Here is an 18,891-nt window from a genome sequence, read left to right on the forward strand (position 1 = left end):
TATTAAGTTTAAATATTCCACAATACAAGATGCATACATTACACTTGACTGATTTTGTAAATGTATAAAGAGATCTAATATCAAAGGTAGTTTATTCTGAGATACACCAAGTGTATGTGGATCCAAAGTCTACATTCAAACAAACAGTTAGCTCTTTGCAAATATGCTCTCTGAGCCTCTGTGTTACATCTGATTGTGTGCTTAGTCTCTTTGATCAAAATCCATTTTAACATATTTCAATATGAAAAATGTTTCAAAGATGGCTCTTGATCTTTTTTAACAATTATTTGTTCATTATAAATATTTGGTTACATGAACAATGTTTTGCTCATTATTACTTAAATAATTAGTGTCCAAAAGCCCAGTTAAAGTCAATAAAACTGACTCAGCATGATGGATGGATGCCAGACCACCCAGGTGAATCAAAGGTTAGTGTACTTACTCAAATGTTTCGAAAAGTGTGACTGATCTGCTAGACAGCGCACTCTCGTTTTACGCTCCTGGATGTCTTCTGATCCACTGCCATCATGAACCTAAAGCTCTTCTTCTTTTGCCTCTTCTTAGCCGTGCTCCTCATACCTGCTGAAGTATGTATTCACTATATATTAAACAGTGTTTGTGTAGCAATGAGCCAATGTACTGGCTATTATGTACAATGTTGGTTAATGCATGGTGCTGTGAATAAAATGCAGTAGAGTTTGTTATCAATGTTTAAAATGAATAATTCACTACATTTCTTGTCATATAGCTATGTTGCACTTTCAGAAATCTCAATAAAAATTTTACTAAGCAATTAACTAAGCACGTATTTTTGGCAATATTTGTTTTCATTCAGCTGAAACCTAAAAAAGATAGTAGTAGTCAAGATCCTAGTCATCATGATCATGAGCATCAGGGACCCAGGAAACATAAACATGGAAAACATGAGAAAAGGATAACAAGATTTAAGCACATCATTGAAGGTAAGTGGTTATTTTTATTTATTTTCTAAGTCATCATTTGTAGAACAATATTTGACATTTAGTATTCTGTAAGTCCTAGCAGAGCTTTACTGTAGACAATATCTCCCTTACTAAACTTAAAAAAGTTTTGTTGGGTAGTAGAGAGAAAGGAGGACAACAATGCTTTATATCTAATGGAAATGTATTTTTTTTAGACGTCTTCTTTGACATCACAGACATAGGTGATGATGACGACGACGATGATGATTACTCCGAATGGCTTTTTAAACTTCAAGACCCAGATGGTAAGAGAGTTAACACTCACGTATTCTGTCAGGCTCCACAGAACAACACCGACAGTATCTGTGTAGCTTAACATGCTTTCCCTTGGCATGGCAGAATACATTACATTGGAAACCTCTCATGCAAACCTTTTTTTTCCCCCCTAATGTTTTTCATTTCACAGGCCAATGCGTCCCAAACCCTTGCGAGAACAATGGAGTGTGTGAGGAGAAAGGCAAGAGAAGATTCAAGTGTGACTGTCCCGCACCTTTCAGGGGAAAGAGATGCCAGAGAGGTTTGAAAAAAAAACATCTCCATGCTGTTGTTACAGACTGCTAAAATATGCACAATATATAATGAGGAAAATTGAATTAATAAAAAACCAAAACATTTTTTTTTTATTATTATCATCTCAGGTCCAAAAGTTTGTAGGAGAGGAACATGTGGCCGGGGTGAGTGTGTGCTGACCTCGACGCCCCCGTACTATGAGTGCAAATGCAAGCTGCCCTTCCAGCCTCCACACTGCACAAGTTGTAAGGAATATTTCTTTATCCAAACAAGATAGAAGAACTCTTTTCAACAAGTGTTGTTATATTTCCCAAAAGCAAGCTCATACCGTTTCCTGTTTTTCTCCAAAGATACACTGTGTGAGCCTAATCCATGTATGAATGGTGGACAATGCGTCAAGGATGGTAATGACTTTGACTGCGTGTGCCCTCAAGGGTACAGAGGACGTTTCTGCCATGTTGGTAAATACTTTTCTTTTCCCCAGCCCAATATACATGTCATTTAAACTCATATGCTTACTGAGTGTGATCTTAGGCCCAAATGACTGCTTTGTGGATGATGGAGAGTTATATCGTGGCAATGCGAGTGAGACAGATGATGGCGATGAATGCCTCCACTGGAACTCACACTTCATCCTGGAGAAAGGACTTGATCCCTTTAACTCCTTTGAGGACACAGATGGACTTGGCCGTCACAACCGCTGCAGGTCAGGTTATACTTCAAGTATGCTGGAGAAAGTAAATATGTGTAGTCAAATTGCAGAAGACATCTACATGCTCACTCAAATGTTTTCCATGGCACAGGAACCCAGACGGAGACTTGATGCCCTGGTGTTTCTACAGAAGAGGCCGTAGGCTGCGGTGGGACTTCTGTGACGTGGTAAAGTGTTCTACATCAACAGGTCAGCTTTAAAGCTTTACACAAGTTCTGATTGTAAGTGCAGTCAACCAAAACAGTTGTGTTATCTTGTGCATGTGTTTTAAGGTGTGGCACCAACAGCTGTCCCCTCAGCCCCTGCACCCACTGCCCGACCTACAAAACCTGAACCTACAACAACCCCAAAGCCAATGACTACCAAACCTCCCCCAACTCAGGCGCCCACCCAGGCTCCAAAACCTACTCAAGCTGCCTCCACTCTGCCGCAACTGTTCTCCAGCTGTGGGCAGCCTCAGCCAAAGAAGGTCATTACCCGGATATTTGGGGGTTTGAAGGTCCCTCCTGGAGCTGTACCCTGGCAGGTGTCCTTGCAAATGAGACGCAGGGGCTCCAACCAGCCGTACAGACACATCTGTGGAGGTGTTCTCATCGACAGCTGCTGGGTACTGACAGCTGGACACTGCATGTAAGCACAACCATAATGACTACAAATCATGAAAAGACACAAAACATTGGCTAATTGTGGAATAGCTTACACATGTTGACTTATTTTATGTGTTTGAACAGTGACCAAAGTAAGGAAATGCAGGTGGTTATGGGGGGCCTGTCTCTGGATTCGGATGAACCGACAAAGCAAACCATACAAGTTGAACAGGCTACGAGGCATGAGAACTACAGGGAGACTTCTTCAGCTGTTTACAACGACATAGGTGACCCATGACTCGCTCTCATTTTATATAAAATAAGCACCGATATTACCAACAGTATTGGCATTTAACATTTAAATGAAAGAGTATCCTGAAAGCACCTTACCTTTGTATCTTGATCCTTTTTTGTTTGACTAAGAATCAAATGTCAAATAATAGCAGCTGTAATGATGTGCCTTAGGGAAACTACAGATTTTGTAGTCCATGAAGTAAACTCCAAAAACAGTAAAAAGTACAAGTAATGAAACTGAAGTATTTTATCATTTTGGCAGGCATTGTAAATAGGTGTAAATTTAGAAAAATGTTGAAAAAGTCATTTTTGATTCTGCTTGAAACTACTGACTTTTATCTTCAACTGCATTTTCAAAGCCTTGTTGAGGCTGAAAGCTACTAATGGAATCTGTGCCAATGAGACCCAGTTTGTGAAGGCAGCCTGTCTACCTGATGTCCAACTGCCTGATGGGATAGAGTGTACCATTTCTGGATGGGGTGCCACTGAGGAATGTAAGGCCACTTGTGCAAGCTAAGCTGCAGAACAAAAACACTAATTTTCATTCAGATTGTTTGATTTGTTTTATTGCCAGTTCAGGATTGCAATGCTGTTTTCATTTAAAGGACCCTGTAAACATTGAGTCTTTATTTGATTACGCCCATTGAAATGAGAGACAGTGTTTATTTGGTAAAATCTCATTTTTACCTGGTTGCAGCTGTGTTTGGTTCCAACCACCTGCTGGAGGCAAATGTACTACTGATCAACTCGGAGAAGTGCTCTGAACCCAAAATTTATGGCAGTGTCCTGGATAGGGGTATGTTCTGTGCTGGCTACCTGCAAGGAGGTGTGGATTCCTGCCAGGTTAGTGAGGAAACTGTGTTTGTATAAGTGCTTGCCAGTGTTCATAAATATTTGCATGACAAACTTACTGTATGTACGGTAAGTTCTTGAAGTAGTTGTGTACAGCTGTGCATTTACTATCTGGTCAGCTGTGTTCTCTTGTTACAGGGTGACTCTGGAGGACCACTGACTTGTAAGCAGCACACAAGCCATGTTATTTATGGTCTGGTGAGCTGGGGAGACCAATGTGGAAGGAAGAACAAGCCTGGGGTCTACTCCCGGGTCACTCACTACCTGGACTGGATTAAGTCAAAGACTCGGGCATCTTCATAAGCAGCCTCTGTTACTCAGCAACATGCCAGCCAGTGTAGTCATTGTCACAAAAAACCCCTGAAATCTTCTGTACATCTAAATGTCATATTTCTTTGGTTTTCCCTAAAATTTTATTCTGATTTTAGGCCACGGCAATCCAAAACTATATTAAAACTGAGATGTGTGTCTCTTTATGCTTTTCTGTGCCTGTATATTTTTTACTGTATGTCCTCACCCGGCCCAAGGGCGGAAGAATTCATAGAATTACCTCTAATCAGGATAAGGATCATAGAGTTATAATGCTTGATTATAAAACCACACATGGGAGTAAAACATAGATTTTATTTAGGTATTAGCTGCCCGCATCCTCCTGGTTTTTCATGAGGATGCCTTTTAACAAACGAGTATACAAAGTCACTACTTAAAGTCAAATAGAATAATTGAATTTTCTCATTGCTTCTTCAGATAGTAGGTATTTATGTACACAGAGGAAAAACAAACTGTATGCACAATAGTCTACAGCATAGTGTTAGGTCTCTTTCTCTCTCAAGAAATGCAGGGTCACTGTTCATGTTAGTTGGCCTTACTGGGTGTTTTGTTCAATGCAGGCCAACTTCGCGATGGACACTAACATGTGAGACTGAGGTCATGCTTGTCCTCCATTGTCTGGTGATCTGAGGGGACAGTTGTAAAAAATAACAAGCCAGTAGTTTACACACGGGTCATTTACTCCCTGAACTATATCAAGTCAAATATGAGAATTGTTTTACCACAGAAAAAAAGTGCCCCCGATACCACTTGATGAAATATTTACAGTATAATGCTGTATATGACAACTGCAGACACTAAGAAGGTATATACTACTGAAACATAAGACTAATACTGGGAAACTAATCAGTTACACATAAAAGAAAAAGGGTTAAACTTCTCCTCTCAGCTATAATTTTCTTATGTAAACACACCATTTCTCTCCTATGGGTGCTGGTAATGCATGATGTTGATGTTGTCTTACATTTCTCACAGAGGCACTGAAATGCCTTGGTCATTGGTTTTAGTTTTACTTGAGACACATCCAGGCATGGTAATTGATTATGGTTGTACAGTTTTTACAGCATGAGTGACATTTCCAAGCTATACTGGAGTGAACATCAGAATGAAAAAAAAAGATACAGACTTTGTGATCAGTGAATTTGAGTTCACAACACATTCATTCACAGTCATTTAGGGTAACTCTTTATCTCCCTCTGTGTTTACATGCCAATCCCAGGGGTCCTTAATCCAAAACAAGGTGAGAGGCTGCCTGTTCAGTCCATTCACATCAATGCAGGGGTTAAACATGGGGTAGAGAGGGTCTTTGCACTGCACACAGAAAGAGTGAAGCAGGGTCATCGCGTCTGCATTGTAGAATGACAGCTCCCCCTTCTGGAGATTTGCTAGTATGCCCAGCTTTCTGACTCTCCTCCAAACTGACAGCTGCTTCTCCTGGGTGTCATGGCATGCCAGGTACTTTCCGTCTCCATGGTAGATGCACCAGGATGTCTTATTCACACCCAGGCCAGAGAGCTTTTGTTTTGGCCCATCTTTTTTATCAACTGGCCCAGTGGACACACCTATCAGCCAGTAGGGTTTCTCCTGTACGATGACCTCCCAGTAGTGCTGGCCAGTAGTGAAACTCTCCTGACCCAGGATGCTGTACTGGGAGTCATATGGCTGAGCGCTTGGAGCCTCACTGACAGGCTGCCTTCTCCAGTACACTTGTTTGCTATCCTGGGATATTTCCAGTTTTGGATGGGCTGTTTTGGAGTCCAGCGCAGGAGAACTTAGATCTGCAAATGAAAATGTATATTCTGTACACAACTATAGAGATAGTAAGGGTTGATTTTAAATTGCAAAATATTGGATTGTTTACTAACATGACCACATTCGTGGAAAGTGTTGGGACAGAGCCACTGTGAGGTCGTCCACTAGCCTCTCTACTGTTCTCAGCTTCTCAGGGTCACACAGATCTCTGTCTATTTCCTGGATAGGTGCTAAATCCAAAGGGTCGCTACAATCAAAACTGAAATCCATTAGGAGGCAAAAATCATACATAAAGAAGGCCATTAGAATATAAGAAAATAAATGACAAATATACTCACCAAAGATTCTGTGCTGTGATTTGCTGTTGAAAATCCCAGAAAACAATTTAGCTACATTTGTACAACACTTTAACATGATCCAAAAAAACCTTCATGACATCTAGCATCATTATCCCACCTGCAGGAATTGCAGATCATTTGTTTCTTGGAGGAGTGATTTGCTGGAGGCTCTGAGGCTGTCTATCTCTTTAATCTGAGCCTCCATGATTCCCCTCTGGGCTTCCAGCCACTCTGTCATGCATGTCTCCTCTGCGTCTATGATCTGCATCATCAGTCGCTCATCGCCATCCAGCACAACACGGATCCTGCTGTACTTGTCTGAGATTCTCTCTCTGTAATCTGCAGCAGACTTCTGGGAAATTAAAATACATGATTTAAATACATATAAGTGTCAGTATAATCACAGTATCTGTGAATTAAAAAAGGACATTTCACATTGATTGTACCACTGTTTGTGTATACAGTGACTCCAAGTCCTTGATGGCATGTTCTGCTTCACCTCTCCTCTGCAGTAGTTGCTTCATAGTGGTCTCTAACATGCTCTAAAGACAGAAGATACATCAAGCCTGTAGAAAATAAATATCCTGACAGAGAAATGAATAAATTACAGCAGCACTTACAAGAAAATCAAACACATAAAATGATAATATTCACCTTGAAGTCTGTGCAGGCTTCATGGAGTTGGGAAACCTGGTGGTTCTTGTGCATGCCAACCAGGACACACAAACAGCACACAGGGACCCTTTCCTCCATGCAGAAGAGCTTGAGCTCATCACGGTGCTCCCTGCACTTCAGAGACAGTGGATCCCCGGTCACCTCCACCACTGTGTGCTCCCTCAGAGCTGACCTCTGCTGGTGTAGCAGGGCATGAGCCTGGCACAGTGAGGCATCACAGGTCAGACAGGTCTTTATGGCCACCGATGGCGTTTCTATGCAGTGGTCACAGTGGATAGTTGAACATGGTTTGGTTTCCCCGGTTGAAGTTGTTGTCTGTAGCTTTGATGGTGATGGTCTGTTAGTGAAGTCCTTTACTTTGGTTTGAAGGCTGGTGTTTATCTCCAGAGTGAGGTCGGAGGGGAGGAAGATCTGACACTCTGGACAGAAGAAAGGACCCTCATTAGACACGTCTGTGTCCCAGACAGCCTTGATGCAGGTGTGACAGAAGTCATGTCCACATGGGAGTGTCACAGGATATGTGAAGAAGTCCTGGCAGACGGGGCACTTCAAAGTTTCCTCAACAGTCCCCATAGCTCTGCTTGCACCTGTTGTAGCAGCTCAGTGTGCACTGTGCTCCTGGCCTTCCTGCTCATGAATGTTTCACAGGCCTCTTTTAGCATGCACACGCCACTCATGTGCCCCAGTGTCAGATTACTAAAGATGAGTTGATATCTTCCAGTCTGCTTTGTTTCAAACCATTGACTCTTAGGAGACCAAACACAATAGAATGGCAAAATTCCAACAAACTGGATTAAGATTAAATTGCCAATTATTTCTCCTAAATGCAGTACCATCAATAATTAATCAAACAAACCTGAGTCTCTTGAGTGTGAAAGTTTATTCTTGACTTTTGGAACAGTAAAATAATGAGTCACAGCATAGTTAATATTTTAACACAAAGTCTAGTTACTAGCCTTTTCAGAAGCTTTCAACCACATCTCAAGGTCTTCATCAGCAAATGAAATTTGCTCCACCGTCGCAGCATGACATGCTACAGTATTAACTGGCCTTGATGTACAAGATGTGTCTATAGTACTTTATACAGTGTTAGTTTTAGTGTGTAAGTTAGTAAATTCGTAGTAGTAGTTGTTAGTAAGTTAATTTTAGTATGTTAGTATACTAAAGTAAAGTAAAGTATTCAACCAATAGCAGGTATATAGTAACATAGATTCATAGATGTGGTTAAATTTATGTAATCTAATCGTTTATGTAATCTGATTATTTCTGTAATCTCAGTACTGTAGAAGTAATCAGATTACTTAGGCAATCGGATAACAGATGGATTTATGAAAGTTTTATCCATGTTTCGGATAATACCGAAAAAAATCGTTGAAACATTTTTAACATGATAGAAGACACGACGTCGAAATAAAAATAATAGAGTTCGAAGAACAAAGTGTGATTGCACACATATGCAGAATAACAACAGTTGTGATTTGCGGCTACATGCAAATATTTGGATTTATACATTTACAATTGTAATTAGTTCTTTTTTTAGCTTATACTTTTAAATATGAATTATCAGTGTGTGTACTCTTCATCCTCCATTCCTGCTTGTGCTTCCCATAACCACACAAGTTAGTCCGCCCATCGAACGTGCTATTTTTGCGTACATTATGATATATGCGTAAGTCTCTATGAACGTCTCGAGAAAACCTACGTACACATCGTTCCTGAATCGGTCTCTGTTACTAACGTGGGCTGTGGATGTGGCAGCGAGGCACCGCCAGTCCGGCTGACTACGTGTCTCCCCTTTGCAGTGCACTCCTAACTGTAGTTGTGCTTGGTTTCCTCGGTTTCTGACATTGCGCCGTAAGGAGTCCTCTGGTAAGTTTTGTCTTGAGTCCATTTTACACAAAAGTACAGTAATTAAGCTAACTTTGGTAGTTCCCAATGGCTAATGCTAGCTAACACTAGCTAGCCCTGGGTACATGAATGACAGCATCAACAGTAGACGCATAGCTACAGTCTTTTAGCCTCATTAACTGACTTGCAAACAAAGGGGCTTCACATATGTTAACGTTTTTATGTATATATGTTGTATGAACAGCACTTAGCCGCATGCTTTTTAGCTAGCAAGTATTTCTAAGCTATGAAAACAACATCCTCTTCATTACTGGGTCAGTGTGTCAAGTTCAAGCAGCAACACTGCTGATAACATCAAGGAACATGATGCAAAGCTTAACAGTAAGACTAAAATAATGTTGAAATGTATAACGGTCATTGAGTCTGTTAAGATATTTCATCTTCTTTAACATCTTAAGCCTTTGTGCATATAGCCAAACAAACAGCCTGTCTGTCATATGTAAAACCTGCTTATCTCAGGAGAGGTTATTGCACTGTTACAGTAACCTGGCACTGGTTTGTGTGTTTATCACAGTTGTCCCCAGGTGTCAGCACCATGTTTGCCAGGCTGGCCTCGTGCTCTCGCCTGACATCCAGATTCCGGCAATCAAATGTCTGTCCAGCTTCCATCAGAGCATTTTCCCAGGCGAAATGTAAGTATTCAAACTACCTCCTCGTCACACCTGAAATGGACAATATTCTCACATCTCTCTGATCTATATGCTATAATACTCTTTGCTGCAAGTTGATGCTGGTGTGTACTAAATTCTTACTTTATTATTGTTTGCAGTCTTTCTCCCACGTCCCCATGGGAAGTCTTTTGCCCACCGGAGTGAGTTAAAGCAAGCTAAGCGCATTGTGGTGAAACTGGGGAGTGCTGTGGTGACACGGGGAGATGAGTGTGGCCTGGCACTGGGACGACTGGCCTCAATAGTAGAGCAGGTAAGGCCACATTAATATTGTTGATAGAGACAAGAGAGGACCCACTGTTGATGATGGTTGTGTATGTGTGAACATCATATTATGTGGACTTACAACACATATTAAAGAACTTCCTGCTCTGAATAGTAATCATGGCCATAGGAAAAAAAAAAAGTTATTGTCTTTGTTTGTCCTATCAGGTGGCTGTGCTGCAGAATCAAGGCAGGGAGATGATGATTGTCACCAGTGGTGCTGTGGCGTTTGGGAAGCAGAGACTAAGACATGAAATCCTGCTGTCTCAAAGCGTCAGACAAGCCTTACATTCCGGACAGAACCAACTCAAAGAAATGGTGAATAATTACCTTAAACACAGGGAATTAGATAGATATTTGTTTAATGTTGTTAATAGCCTTGATAACTTGTGTGAAATCTGTTTTTTTTTTTTTTTTTCAGTCAGTCCCAGTTTTGGAGGCACGGGCGTGTGCAGCTGCTGGACAGAGTGGTCTGATGGCGTTGTACGAGGCTATGTTCACCCAGTACAGCACCTGCACTGCACAAGTATGTACTGGACTTTTCTCTCACAATAGAGTTGTTGCAGCGACTGACTTTGTTTTCACTTAATTCTTTACACGTCTGTCCATTTCTGTAGATTCTGGTCACCAACCTGGATTTTCATGACGAACAGAAGCGCCGCAACCTGAACAGCACACTCCATGAACTGCTGCGGATGAATATAGTTCCTATCATCAACACCAATGATGCTGTTGTTCCGCCCCCTGTTCCCAACAGTGACTTGCAGGGGGTAAATGTGGGTACTGCATGAAGGGCATAATGGGAAGGCTAAATGTGGTCCAGAGTTGTAATGGTGGATTGCTTAAGGCATGCATGAATTAATGAAGTATGCTTCTTATCAGTTACATTTCCACCCTCACTAACATTTTGGATACATAATGTTCTCTATGTTTTTCTTCATTCCATTTTATTGTGCACAGACCTGCTTGTGTTATCTCCTTTTGGAAAGAGGTGAACATATGTTGTTTGATTTGTGGCTGAATGGGACTGGAAGGTTTTTGTTGCATGGCACCAGTTGATAAGCTGTTATTCTACAGTATAATCTGAGATGCAGTGATTTTCCTTTTAGGTTAATTTTTGTTGGTATTTCAGGTAATAAGCATCAAAGATAATGACAGCTTGGCTGCACGTCTGGCTGTTGAAATGAAAGCAGACCTCCTGATTGCCCTGTCTGATGTTGAAGGTACAGAAATGATTTTTTTATAGTCAAATAATCAGTTACCAGTGGTCAATTATTTAATTCATATGTCATAAGTTTGAGCATACAGTATATCCATCAGAAGTTACCCAAAACCCAAAGTTCATCTTTAAATTGCTTATTTTTTCTTGCCAACCATCAGAAGATCCAAAGCTATTTAGTTTACAATGATATGAAACAGAAAACACTGAAAATCTTCATATCTGAGGAGGTGTAAACAACAGATGTTTGGTTTTTACATAATACATTACTTAAACTGGTAATCAGGAATCAAAGTTGTTAATTCATTAATCAAGTGATCATTTCAGCAACAATATGCTGTCATTGCATTGCTTTTGTTCCTGAACATCTAATGTCAAGGAGTTTTCTGTCAATAAAAAACTCTGTATTCTGTCTGGCTTTTTGGCCAGGCTTCCTGGATGTCAATATCACTGTGACTGTTCTGCTTGAATGAAGGATTAAAAAGAAAAAAAATCCTTCCCACAGGCTTATACGACAGTCCCCCAGGAACAGATGATGCCAAGCTCATTGATATATTCTATCCTGGGGACCAGCAGTCAATCACGTACGGCACTAAGTCCAGAGTCGGCATCGGCGGCATGGAAGCCAAGGTCAGCCTGACAGACAAAACTTTATTTCAATGTGTAAACAGGTACTGAGGTGGTTGAATGATGACAAAGTTGCAGCATTCTAAATCACGTTGTCTGAATCAGGTGAAAGCAGCCCTTTGGGCACTACAGGGTGGGACGTCTGTTGTCATCGCCAACGGCACTCATCCCAAAGTCACAGGCCACGTCATCACGGACATTGTGGAGGGAAAGAAAGTTGGCACCTTCTTCTCTGAAGTGAAACCAGCAGGTACAAGTTAAAATCATCTGGAAATAATATTTAACTCTTGTTATGAGGTTGTGTTTTATATTTGATGGTTGTACTGCTGACAACATCAGGTCCCACTGTGGAGCAGCAGACAGAGATGGCCCGGCACGCTGGCAGGACTCTGGCCTCTCTGCTCCCGGAGCAGGTGAGTTCCTTGTTCCTTCACCATCGTCTGGCTAACTGATGTGAGGCTGAAAAACACAATACAATCATATACAGTATCCCCTCACTGACGCGCTGTGCAAATAGCATTTATTGCATTTTATTTAGGATTAATATATTAAGGTTTATTCCAACAAATTTAAATAACAAGAATCTTCAGGTTACAGCCCATAATGTTTACTTCATTATATGAGTCCTAAATGAATTTAAATAACAAGATTTTAACGGGGAAAGAGCATCTCTTTGTTAGCACTGAGCAATCATAAATTACAACACTGAAACAGGGAAATTGCACAATCTTCACAACAGGATGAAAGGGTTGCCAAACTCAACAGAGTTTTAAATTGTACTGATGGTAGCTGTAATTATTTGTTAATCATATATGTATATATATATGTGTGTGTGTGTGTGTGCGTGTGTTTCTAGAGAGCAGAGATCATCTGCTGTCTTGCTGAGCTGCTTACAGAGAAGAAAGATGAGATTCTCAGCGCCAACAAGAGAGACATGGAGTTAGCAACAGCATCAGGTACAGAGGCACAGAGAGGAGACTATGATCACCTTAATCCACAGCTGCTTGCAATCTTCTGACTCATATGCCATGCTCTGCCAGATGTTATCGTCCAGCTCCATTATTATTATCAGATTTAGTTTAGTTGTGCCATACTTAGGTCATGTGGTTGTCAGTATTGATTGGCATTTATCTTAGCTCTGATGTGCTTCAGCTAAAGTTATGTAAGCATGGTACCGATTTTTAAGCTTGGCAAGAGTCATTCTGTGCACTCTATTATTGGACAGCATAGTGAGGAGGGAGACCTTTAATTGAAGGAGCCAAATTCACGCTCCTTTTTTAGAAAGCCTGCTTGCTGAAATATTATTTCACAAGGCTCAGGATCTCTACTAGATCTGGAGAACTGTTTTGTAGCTGAACCTGGCCTCTGGCCTTTCAGGTTCAGGAGCCAAGCAAGAAAGATATCTGCAGGAATCTATAGAAAATGTCATTGTCATTGCTGCTATTTATTTATTTTAATTCCTCATAGGTCATTTCTCCCAGCCTCTGATCAACCGCCTGAGTCTGTCAACATCTAAGCTGAACAGCCTTGCCATTGGCCTACGTCAGCTTGCTGTGTCCTCCAGGGATAGTGTTGGTCGGGTGCTGAGGAGGACCAGGGTGGCCAACAACCTAGAGCTGGAGCAGATCACCGTTCCCATAGGTGTCCTGCTGGTCATCTTTGAGTCACGTCCTGACTGTCTCCCACAGGTCAGTCATTCCAAACGCTGATGATGTCGGTGACTTGTTTTTATTTTTTTATTTATTTTTTATATATTTCAAAGTTAGTAAGATTAAAATTAAATGTATTTAATATTGTGTTTCAGGTGTCAGCTTTGGCTATTGCCAGTGGAAATGCTCTGCTATTGAAGGGGGGTAAGGAAGCTTCCAACACCAACAGAATTCTACATCAACTCACCCAGGAAGCTCTTTCCATTCATGGAGTGACGGATGCTATTCAACTGGTAAGACTGAAAGCATTAAATTATGTACATTTAGTGTGATTTTTTTTTTTTTTTTTTTCCCAGAGATTACAGTATTAATGAAATTTTTCTGTGATGTGCTAAAATTTACTTTGGCATGTAGGTGAGCACACGTGAAGAAGTTGAAGATTTGTGCAGACTGGACAAGATGATTGACCTGATCATTCCAAGGGGTTCGTCCCAGCTGGTCCGGGACATCCAGAGGGCAGCTAAGGGTATTCCTGTCCTGGGCCACAGTGAGGGCGTTTGCCACGTCTACATAGACAGTGATGCCAGCATAGACAAAGCTATTGATGTCGGTATGTGGATTCCTGGAGGTTGGAAAAACATTTTGTATGTTGTTTCCATTTCTGCTATGGTTTGTTTCCAGTTTTGTGAAACTTGTAGAACTTGAAAATTACTGTCGTAATTTAAGTAAATGCAGATATATACATACAGACAGATATTTTGCCAAAATGTAATAGATTTTATTTCACATTCTATTATTTTTACCGAAGAATTTTGGTTTCTTGCAGTGAACAAGAATGGCTGAATTAACATACAGGGAACATTTTATTTGCTAACTACAACTCATTCAGGATGCTTTCCATGTTTGAGTGCACAATATATGTGTCAATTTTGTGTGTGTGATATAATTTATGTTTGATTCTAGTTCGAGACTCCAAATGTGACTACCCTGCAGCCTGCAATGCTATGGAGACCCTCCTCATTCACAGAGATTTGCTGCGAACCCCCATATTTGACCAAATCATCGATATGCTGAGAACAGAACATGTAAGAAACATGCAGTGACTCTGTAGTCGAAAGTATTATGCGTTGTCCATTCTGGCAAGAGGGTTTGGCACTTAAAACAGGTCAATGACGTACAACTGTGTTTGTTTGATTATTTTTAACTGATTACAATTGATTATTCTGTTACCGAATCATCGTTCCATTGCGTCCTCACAGGTGAAGATCCATGCTGGCCCCCGCTTTGCATCCTATTTAACTTTCAGCCCATCTGAGGTGAAGTCTCTGAGGACAGAGTACGGGGACCTGGAGTGCTGCATTGAGGTGGTGGACAGCATGCAGGACGCTGTGGATCACATCCATAAATATGGCAGCTCCCACACTGATGTCATTATTACAGAAAATGAGGAGACAGCTGAACAGTTTCTGCAGCAGGTGGACAGCGCCTGCGTCTTCTGGAACTCCAGCTCTCGCTTTGCTGACGGCTACCGCTTTGGCCTCGGTATGTATGGTATCAGACATAATTTTACTTCTTTATGCTACCTGAGAAGAGCATGAGAATATATACATCCTCTTGTAAATGAATCTAACCTAACGCTATCACGGAGATAGAACAACAAAGTTAATTGTTCAGTATTTCTTTTGCAGGAGCTGAGGTTGGTATCAGCACAGCAAGGATTCATGCCAGAGGTCCAGTGGGTTTGGAGGGGCTTCTGACCACCAAATGGGTCCTTCGAGGTGAAGGGCACACTGTTGCTGACTTCTCTGAGCAGGGCAGTATGAAATACCTTCATGAAAACATCCCAGTCCCCCAAGGGATCTTCAGCTAGATGCCAAGTCAAGATAAGAAATGTTCAAAGGTTTGTGTCTGCCAGTGGCGCTTCAACTTTTAGCTGCTGCTTCATCACCTGTATTAATCCAGGTGCAGGAAACTTGCATGTAGAAGAGAGGGTACTTTTACCAGACAAACATGTTTCTGGTTTTGTGAACCTGTGACTCAGAATCTGTTTTTAAATCTCCACTGACCTCTTGAAAAAAATGACTTGTTACATGACTCATGAGAAGGAAATATAATGTTGTAAAAAGAAAAAAATGAACTAATTCTGTTATGTATATGCGACAAACCAAACAAAGTATACACAGACAAAGCTCTTTCCTCTGTAAAGTCATTTTTATAGTGTCAGAAATGTAAATCATGGGCCCAACTGTGATTTTCTAACTTATTTTTCTACATAAAAACTCTCCCTTGGTCTTTTTGTAATTTACTGTAAGTGATGTTTGTGCAGGATCTTGGTTCAGATTTATTTTGCTGTCCTTCCTTTGCGCAGATTATTTGAATAAATATGCTGTACAGTTCTTTACTCATGATTCTGTGTTTTATCTGCACCAAACTTAATACTGAAGAATCTGCATCATAATGTCCCTGGTTTACAAATGTATTTAGTGTATAATAATAATAATAACAATAATAATGATAATAACACATTTCATTTGTACAGCACTTTCATTCATCTCAAAGTACTGTAGGCTTTAAAAACATACAACACACAACATAAAGAAAATAAAAGCCTTCCTGAATAGAAAGATGTTTAGGCCTGTTTTAAAAGAAACTAGAGTCTGTGCTGCCCTCAGATGGTTAGGAAGGCAATTCCACAAGTGTGGTGCAGCAGAGCAGAAGGCTTAATTTCCCCCATGGTGCGGACCTTGGCACTGGAGGCCTGGAGGAGCAAGCTTTTGGCAGATCTCAGGATGCAGTTGGAGGTTTGTGGTGTGATCAGTTTCTGTAGATGAGGAGGCGCATATCCATTGATGGATTTGTAGCAGGACTTTGTAGTCAACCCTGAAGGAGACAGGGAGCCAGTGCAATGAAAACAGAATTGATGTTATGTGTTGGTGTTTTCGCACTCTCATCAGTATCCTGGCAGCGCTGTTCTGAATGTACTGGAGCTTCTGCCAGGGATCCCTGTGAAGAGCACATTGCAGTAGTCTAGTGTTGAGGAGATAAAGGTATGGACAAGTTTCTCTGCATCTGACAGGGTTAGATAGGCTGGTTTTAGACAGGGTTAGATAGGCTGGTTTTAGTTAGTACACAATGATGAAGACATTTGTAAACAATACAATGGTTCAGTTAATTTCTGAGGATACATAAATTATAATTTAAACCAACACATCTACAACATAAAGCCTTCCAGATGTGAGAAGGCTGGATGATGAACACTTTCAAAGCTACCACTCGTCTCCAACGCAACGCTGGTGACGTGTTACGTGTGGGCGGGGCTTGACATGCAGCAGTACTTGTCCGGACACCGGGCAAGCTGTCATCTGCCTGTATACTAAAGATGGCAGGAAACAAATCTTACACTATTGTAGAATATTTCGGCGGAGATGATGGTTACCGCTGTGGTTACTGCAAAAATGAAAAGGGAAACTTTTCTCATGGTAAGTGCCTTAATAAAGTAGCAAGGAACCATCGCTAGCTATCGTTGAACTGCTGTATGCTAACGACCTAGCTCCGTCTACTTGCTGGAATACTAGCGTTAGCCCGGTTTGGAAAGTAGGCTAGCTTATGTTGTCACTGTAAGCCTAATGTCAATAATATATCTGATGTTCTGACACTGAAAGATCAATACACCGTACTTAGGGCTACCATGCTGATATTAGGTAGCATTAACCTAATGTTACTTGGATATGGTTAATTTTGTTAGCTCCGTTTTTAGCCTTTAGCATCCTATAGCATAACTCTTCCTGGAAAACAAACCAAGGCTGTCGTAGGATAAAATTAGTCGAGATAATCAAGCAATATTGTCCTGGTGTTGTTGAATTACTGTTCAGTCGGGCTTGTTTCTCAAGACTAACGTTGTAACATTAGCAGTTTAGTAGCAAACTTGGTTTCTAATAGCAACAAAATAACGAACAGTACAGAACCAGGGCAGGACAGAGAAGCAAGACTGTTGCTCTCTCATTTGTTCTGTCTGAGCTGTGACACTTTTAAGTCGATCTAATTTCAGTTATACATATCTGAAATTGCATAGCGTTAACGTGGCTGTGATTGTGTAATTCTCGGCTATGTTGATATATGTTAGTAATCCAGTGAATGGTGCATCAGGTTGCATTAACGTTAGTGTTTGTCACCTTGTTTGAGTTGGCTGTACGTTTTTCTGGTGTAAAAAGCAATGCAGGTTGCAATATGAGCCTAGTGAAGTGCTGCAACAGCATGAAACTAAATATGAGAGCTAAATTCAACATACTGAAACATAAGACGGTATGTTTACAGTATGAATTATGTAATCTCAAGAAACTGCAGCTTTGTTACTGTGTATAATCAGAGAAAAAAATAATAGTGGTACACAGTAATCAATGACTCATATTTTGTTGTTGAGGTGAATCAGTTTGCGCAGATGAGACACCACTCTGTCCAGCTGTTATGGAAATTTTGTTTCCCTCATCCAGTTGTGAGGGGTGGTCTAGGCTTACTTCCAAGTGAACCCTGGAATGGTTTATTTAAAGTGATGATGTAAATGATCAAGGACACAAAAACAGCCAGTGGACAGAACATTTAATAAGAGCCAATTTCAGTCGATATTTTGCAATTCTCACAATGTCCGTTTTTCACCCCAGCACTTTTTCCTTTCTTTGTGTTGTAGTTGAGAATAACAACTGTTGTAATCAAGGTGTTATTATTATTATTATTATTATTATTATTGTTATTATTATTATTGTGTGTATAGATATATCTTTGTTTATCTCTCTGCCTCTCTCCTTTTCTCTGTTTTCCTTTTCATTCTATCCTCTCTTTTTCCTCAGTCTTCTTATCCCTCCCCACACATATCCATATATTCCCATGGCCATGCTCACACATACATGCTCACAGCACACCATCACACATGCTCAAATATTCGTTCCAAATGACACAAGTATTTCTCCCACCAACATACACAACTGTGCTGATTAAATTAAATAACTATTTTGTTCCACGTAGCGTATAACATTAGTTATAACATTTAGTATATGTTTTGTCTGCACATTTTGATGTGTCTGTTTGTTCACGTTGTGCCACCCTTTTTTACTCTGTCACATTGCAATAATTTAAAGGAAAAAAACAAGACAAAACAGTAACAGTCCTAATAAATGTATTGTGCTGGGCAGCTACAAACTTGAAAGGAGCATTCTCGCCCAACTTATCCTTAAAGAATAGTAAGGGCAGCTCAGTATCCTGTGTATATTCAGCCAGCTCTGAGTAGAATTTCAATACACCACATTACTCCGGCAGTGACAGGAACATTCCTTCCATGAATCTGTTCACAAAAAGGGTGATACAAGCCACACAGTCGCATGCTATGAAGGTTTAAAACGGACAATTGAGCAAAGCTGAAAGGGAACTGAAAAATCTGTTCTGTTTGTTCTGTGTAGAAAGATGACCAGGTTAACGTATCTCTGCATTTTCAGAAGTGGTTACTTTGATACA

General features: G+C 40.6%; 4 protein-coding genes across 8 annotated transcripts in view; 3 read left to right on the plus strand and 1 right to left on the minus strand.

The window, feature by feature from the left end:
- The first annotated feature begins 527 nt into the window (after positions 1-527).
- On the plus strand, positions 528-4,378 carry LOC121912155 (hyaluronan-binding protein 2-like). Its single transcript, XM_042434250.1, has 13 exons — positions 528-587; positions 836-962; positions 1,157-1,246; positions 1,408-1,518; positions 1,640-1,756; positions 1,862-1,972; positions 2,046-2,217; positions 2,315-2,412; positions 2,496-2,853; positions 2,955-3,097; positions 3,464-3,598; positions 3,802-3,947; positions 4,095-4,378. Exons 1-13 carry the CDS (start codon positions 528-530, stop codon positions 4,257-4,259), a joined length of 1,833 nt encoding a protein of 610 aa, XP_042290184.1. The 3' UTR covers positions 4,260-4,378.
- Positions 4,379-4,603: 225 nt separating this feature from the next.
- LOC121912094 (E3 ubiquitin-protein ligase TRIM41-like) lies at positions 4,604-8,151 on the minus strand. Of its 2 annotated transcripts, none has more exons than XM_042434174.1 (6): positions 7,031-8,151; positions 6,823-6,918; positions 6,495-6,728; positions 6,377-6,399; positions 6,152-6,285; positions 4,604-6,064 (listed from the first exon to the last, which is right to left on the minus strand). In XM_042434174.1, exons 1-6 carry the CDS (start codon positions 7,622-7,624, stop codon positions 5,460-5,462), a joined length of 1,686 nt encoding a protein of 561 aa, XP_042290108.1. In that variant the 5' UTR covers positions 7,625-8,151; the 3' UTR covers positions 4,604-5,459. The 2 variants fall into 2 exon arrangements, with proteins under 2 accessions (XP_042290108.1, XP_042290107.1); XM_042434173.1 differs by having other exon boundaries at positions 6,152-6,297.
- Positions 8,152-8,762: 611 nt separating this feature from the next.
- LOC121912093 (delta-1-pyrroline-5-carboxylate synthase-like) lies at positions 8,763-15,787 on the plus strand. Of its 2 annotated transcripts, none has more exons than XM_042434172.1 (17): positions 8,763-8,920; positions 9,474-9,591; positions 9,729-9,880; positions 10,060-10,209; positions 10,313-10,417; positions 10,509-10,661; positions 11,024-11,114; positions 11,616-11,740; positions 11,843-11,987; positions 12,077-12,150; positions 12,594-12,693; positions 13,205-13,425; positions 13,542-13,679; positions 13,801-13,996; positions 14,350-14,471; positions 14,646-14,928; positions 15,075-15,787. In XM_042434172.1, the coding sequence occupies exons 2-17, from the start codon at positions 9,495-9,497 to the stop codon at positions 15,254-15,256; spliced, it is 2,334 nt and encodes a 777-aa protein (XP_042290106.1). In that variant the 5' UTR covers positions 8,763-8,920; positions 9,474-9,494; the 3' UTR covers positions 15,257-15,787. The 2 variants fall into 2 exon arrangements, with proteins under 2 accessions (XP_042290106.1, XP_042290105.1); XM_042434171.1 differs by having other exon boundaries at positions 8,764-8,920; positions 10,509-10,667.
- A 915-nt stretch (positions 15,788-16,702) lies between these two features.
- LOC121911782 (arginyl-tRNA--protein transferase 1) overlaps positions 16,703-18,891 on the plus strand; it is a 55,195-nt gene continuing 53,006 nt past the window's right edge. For all 3 annotated transcript variants that reach the window (XM_042433622.1, XM_042433623.1, XM_042433624.1), the window contains exon 1: positions 16,703-16,865. In XM_042433622.1, the coding sequence (XP_042289556.1) occupies positions 16,766-16,865 (100 nt within the window). In that variant the 5' untranslated portion in view covers positions 16,703-16,765. The remainder of the gene's footprint in view (positions 16,866-18,891) is intronic.

This window comes from Thunnus maccoyii, chromosome 14, assembly GCF_910596095.1.
Source record: "Thunnus maccoyii chromosome 14, fThuMac1.1, whole genome shotgun sequence".
In the NCBI taxonomy this organism is placed as follows: Eukaryota; Metazoa; Chordata; class Actinopteri; order Scombriformes; family Scombridae; genus Thunnus; species Thunnus maccoyii.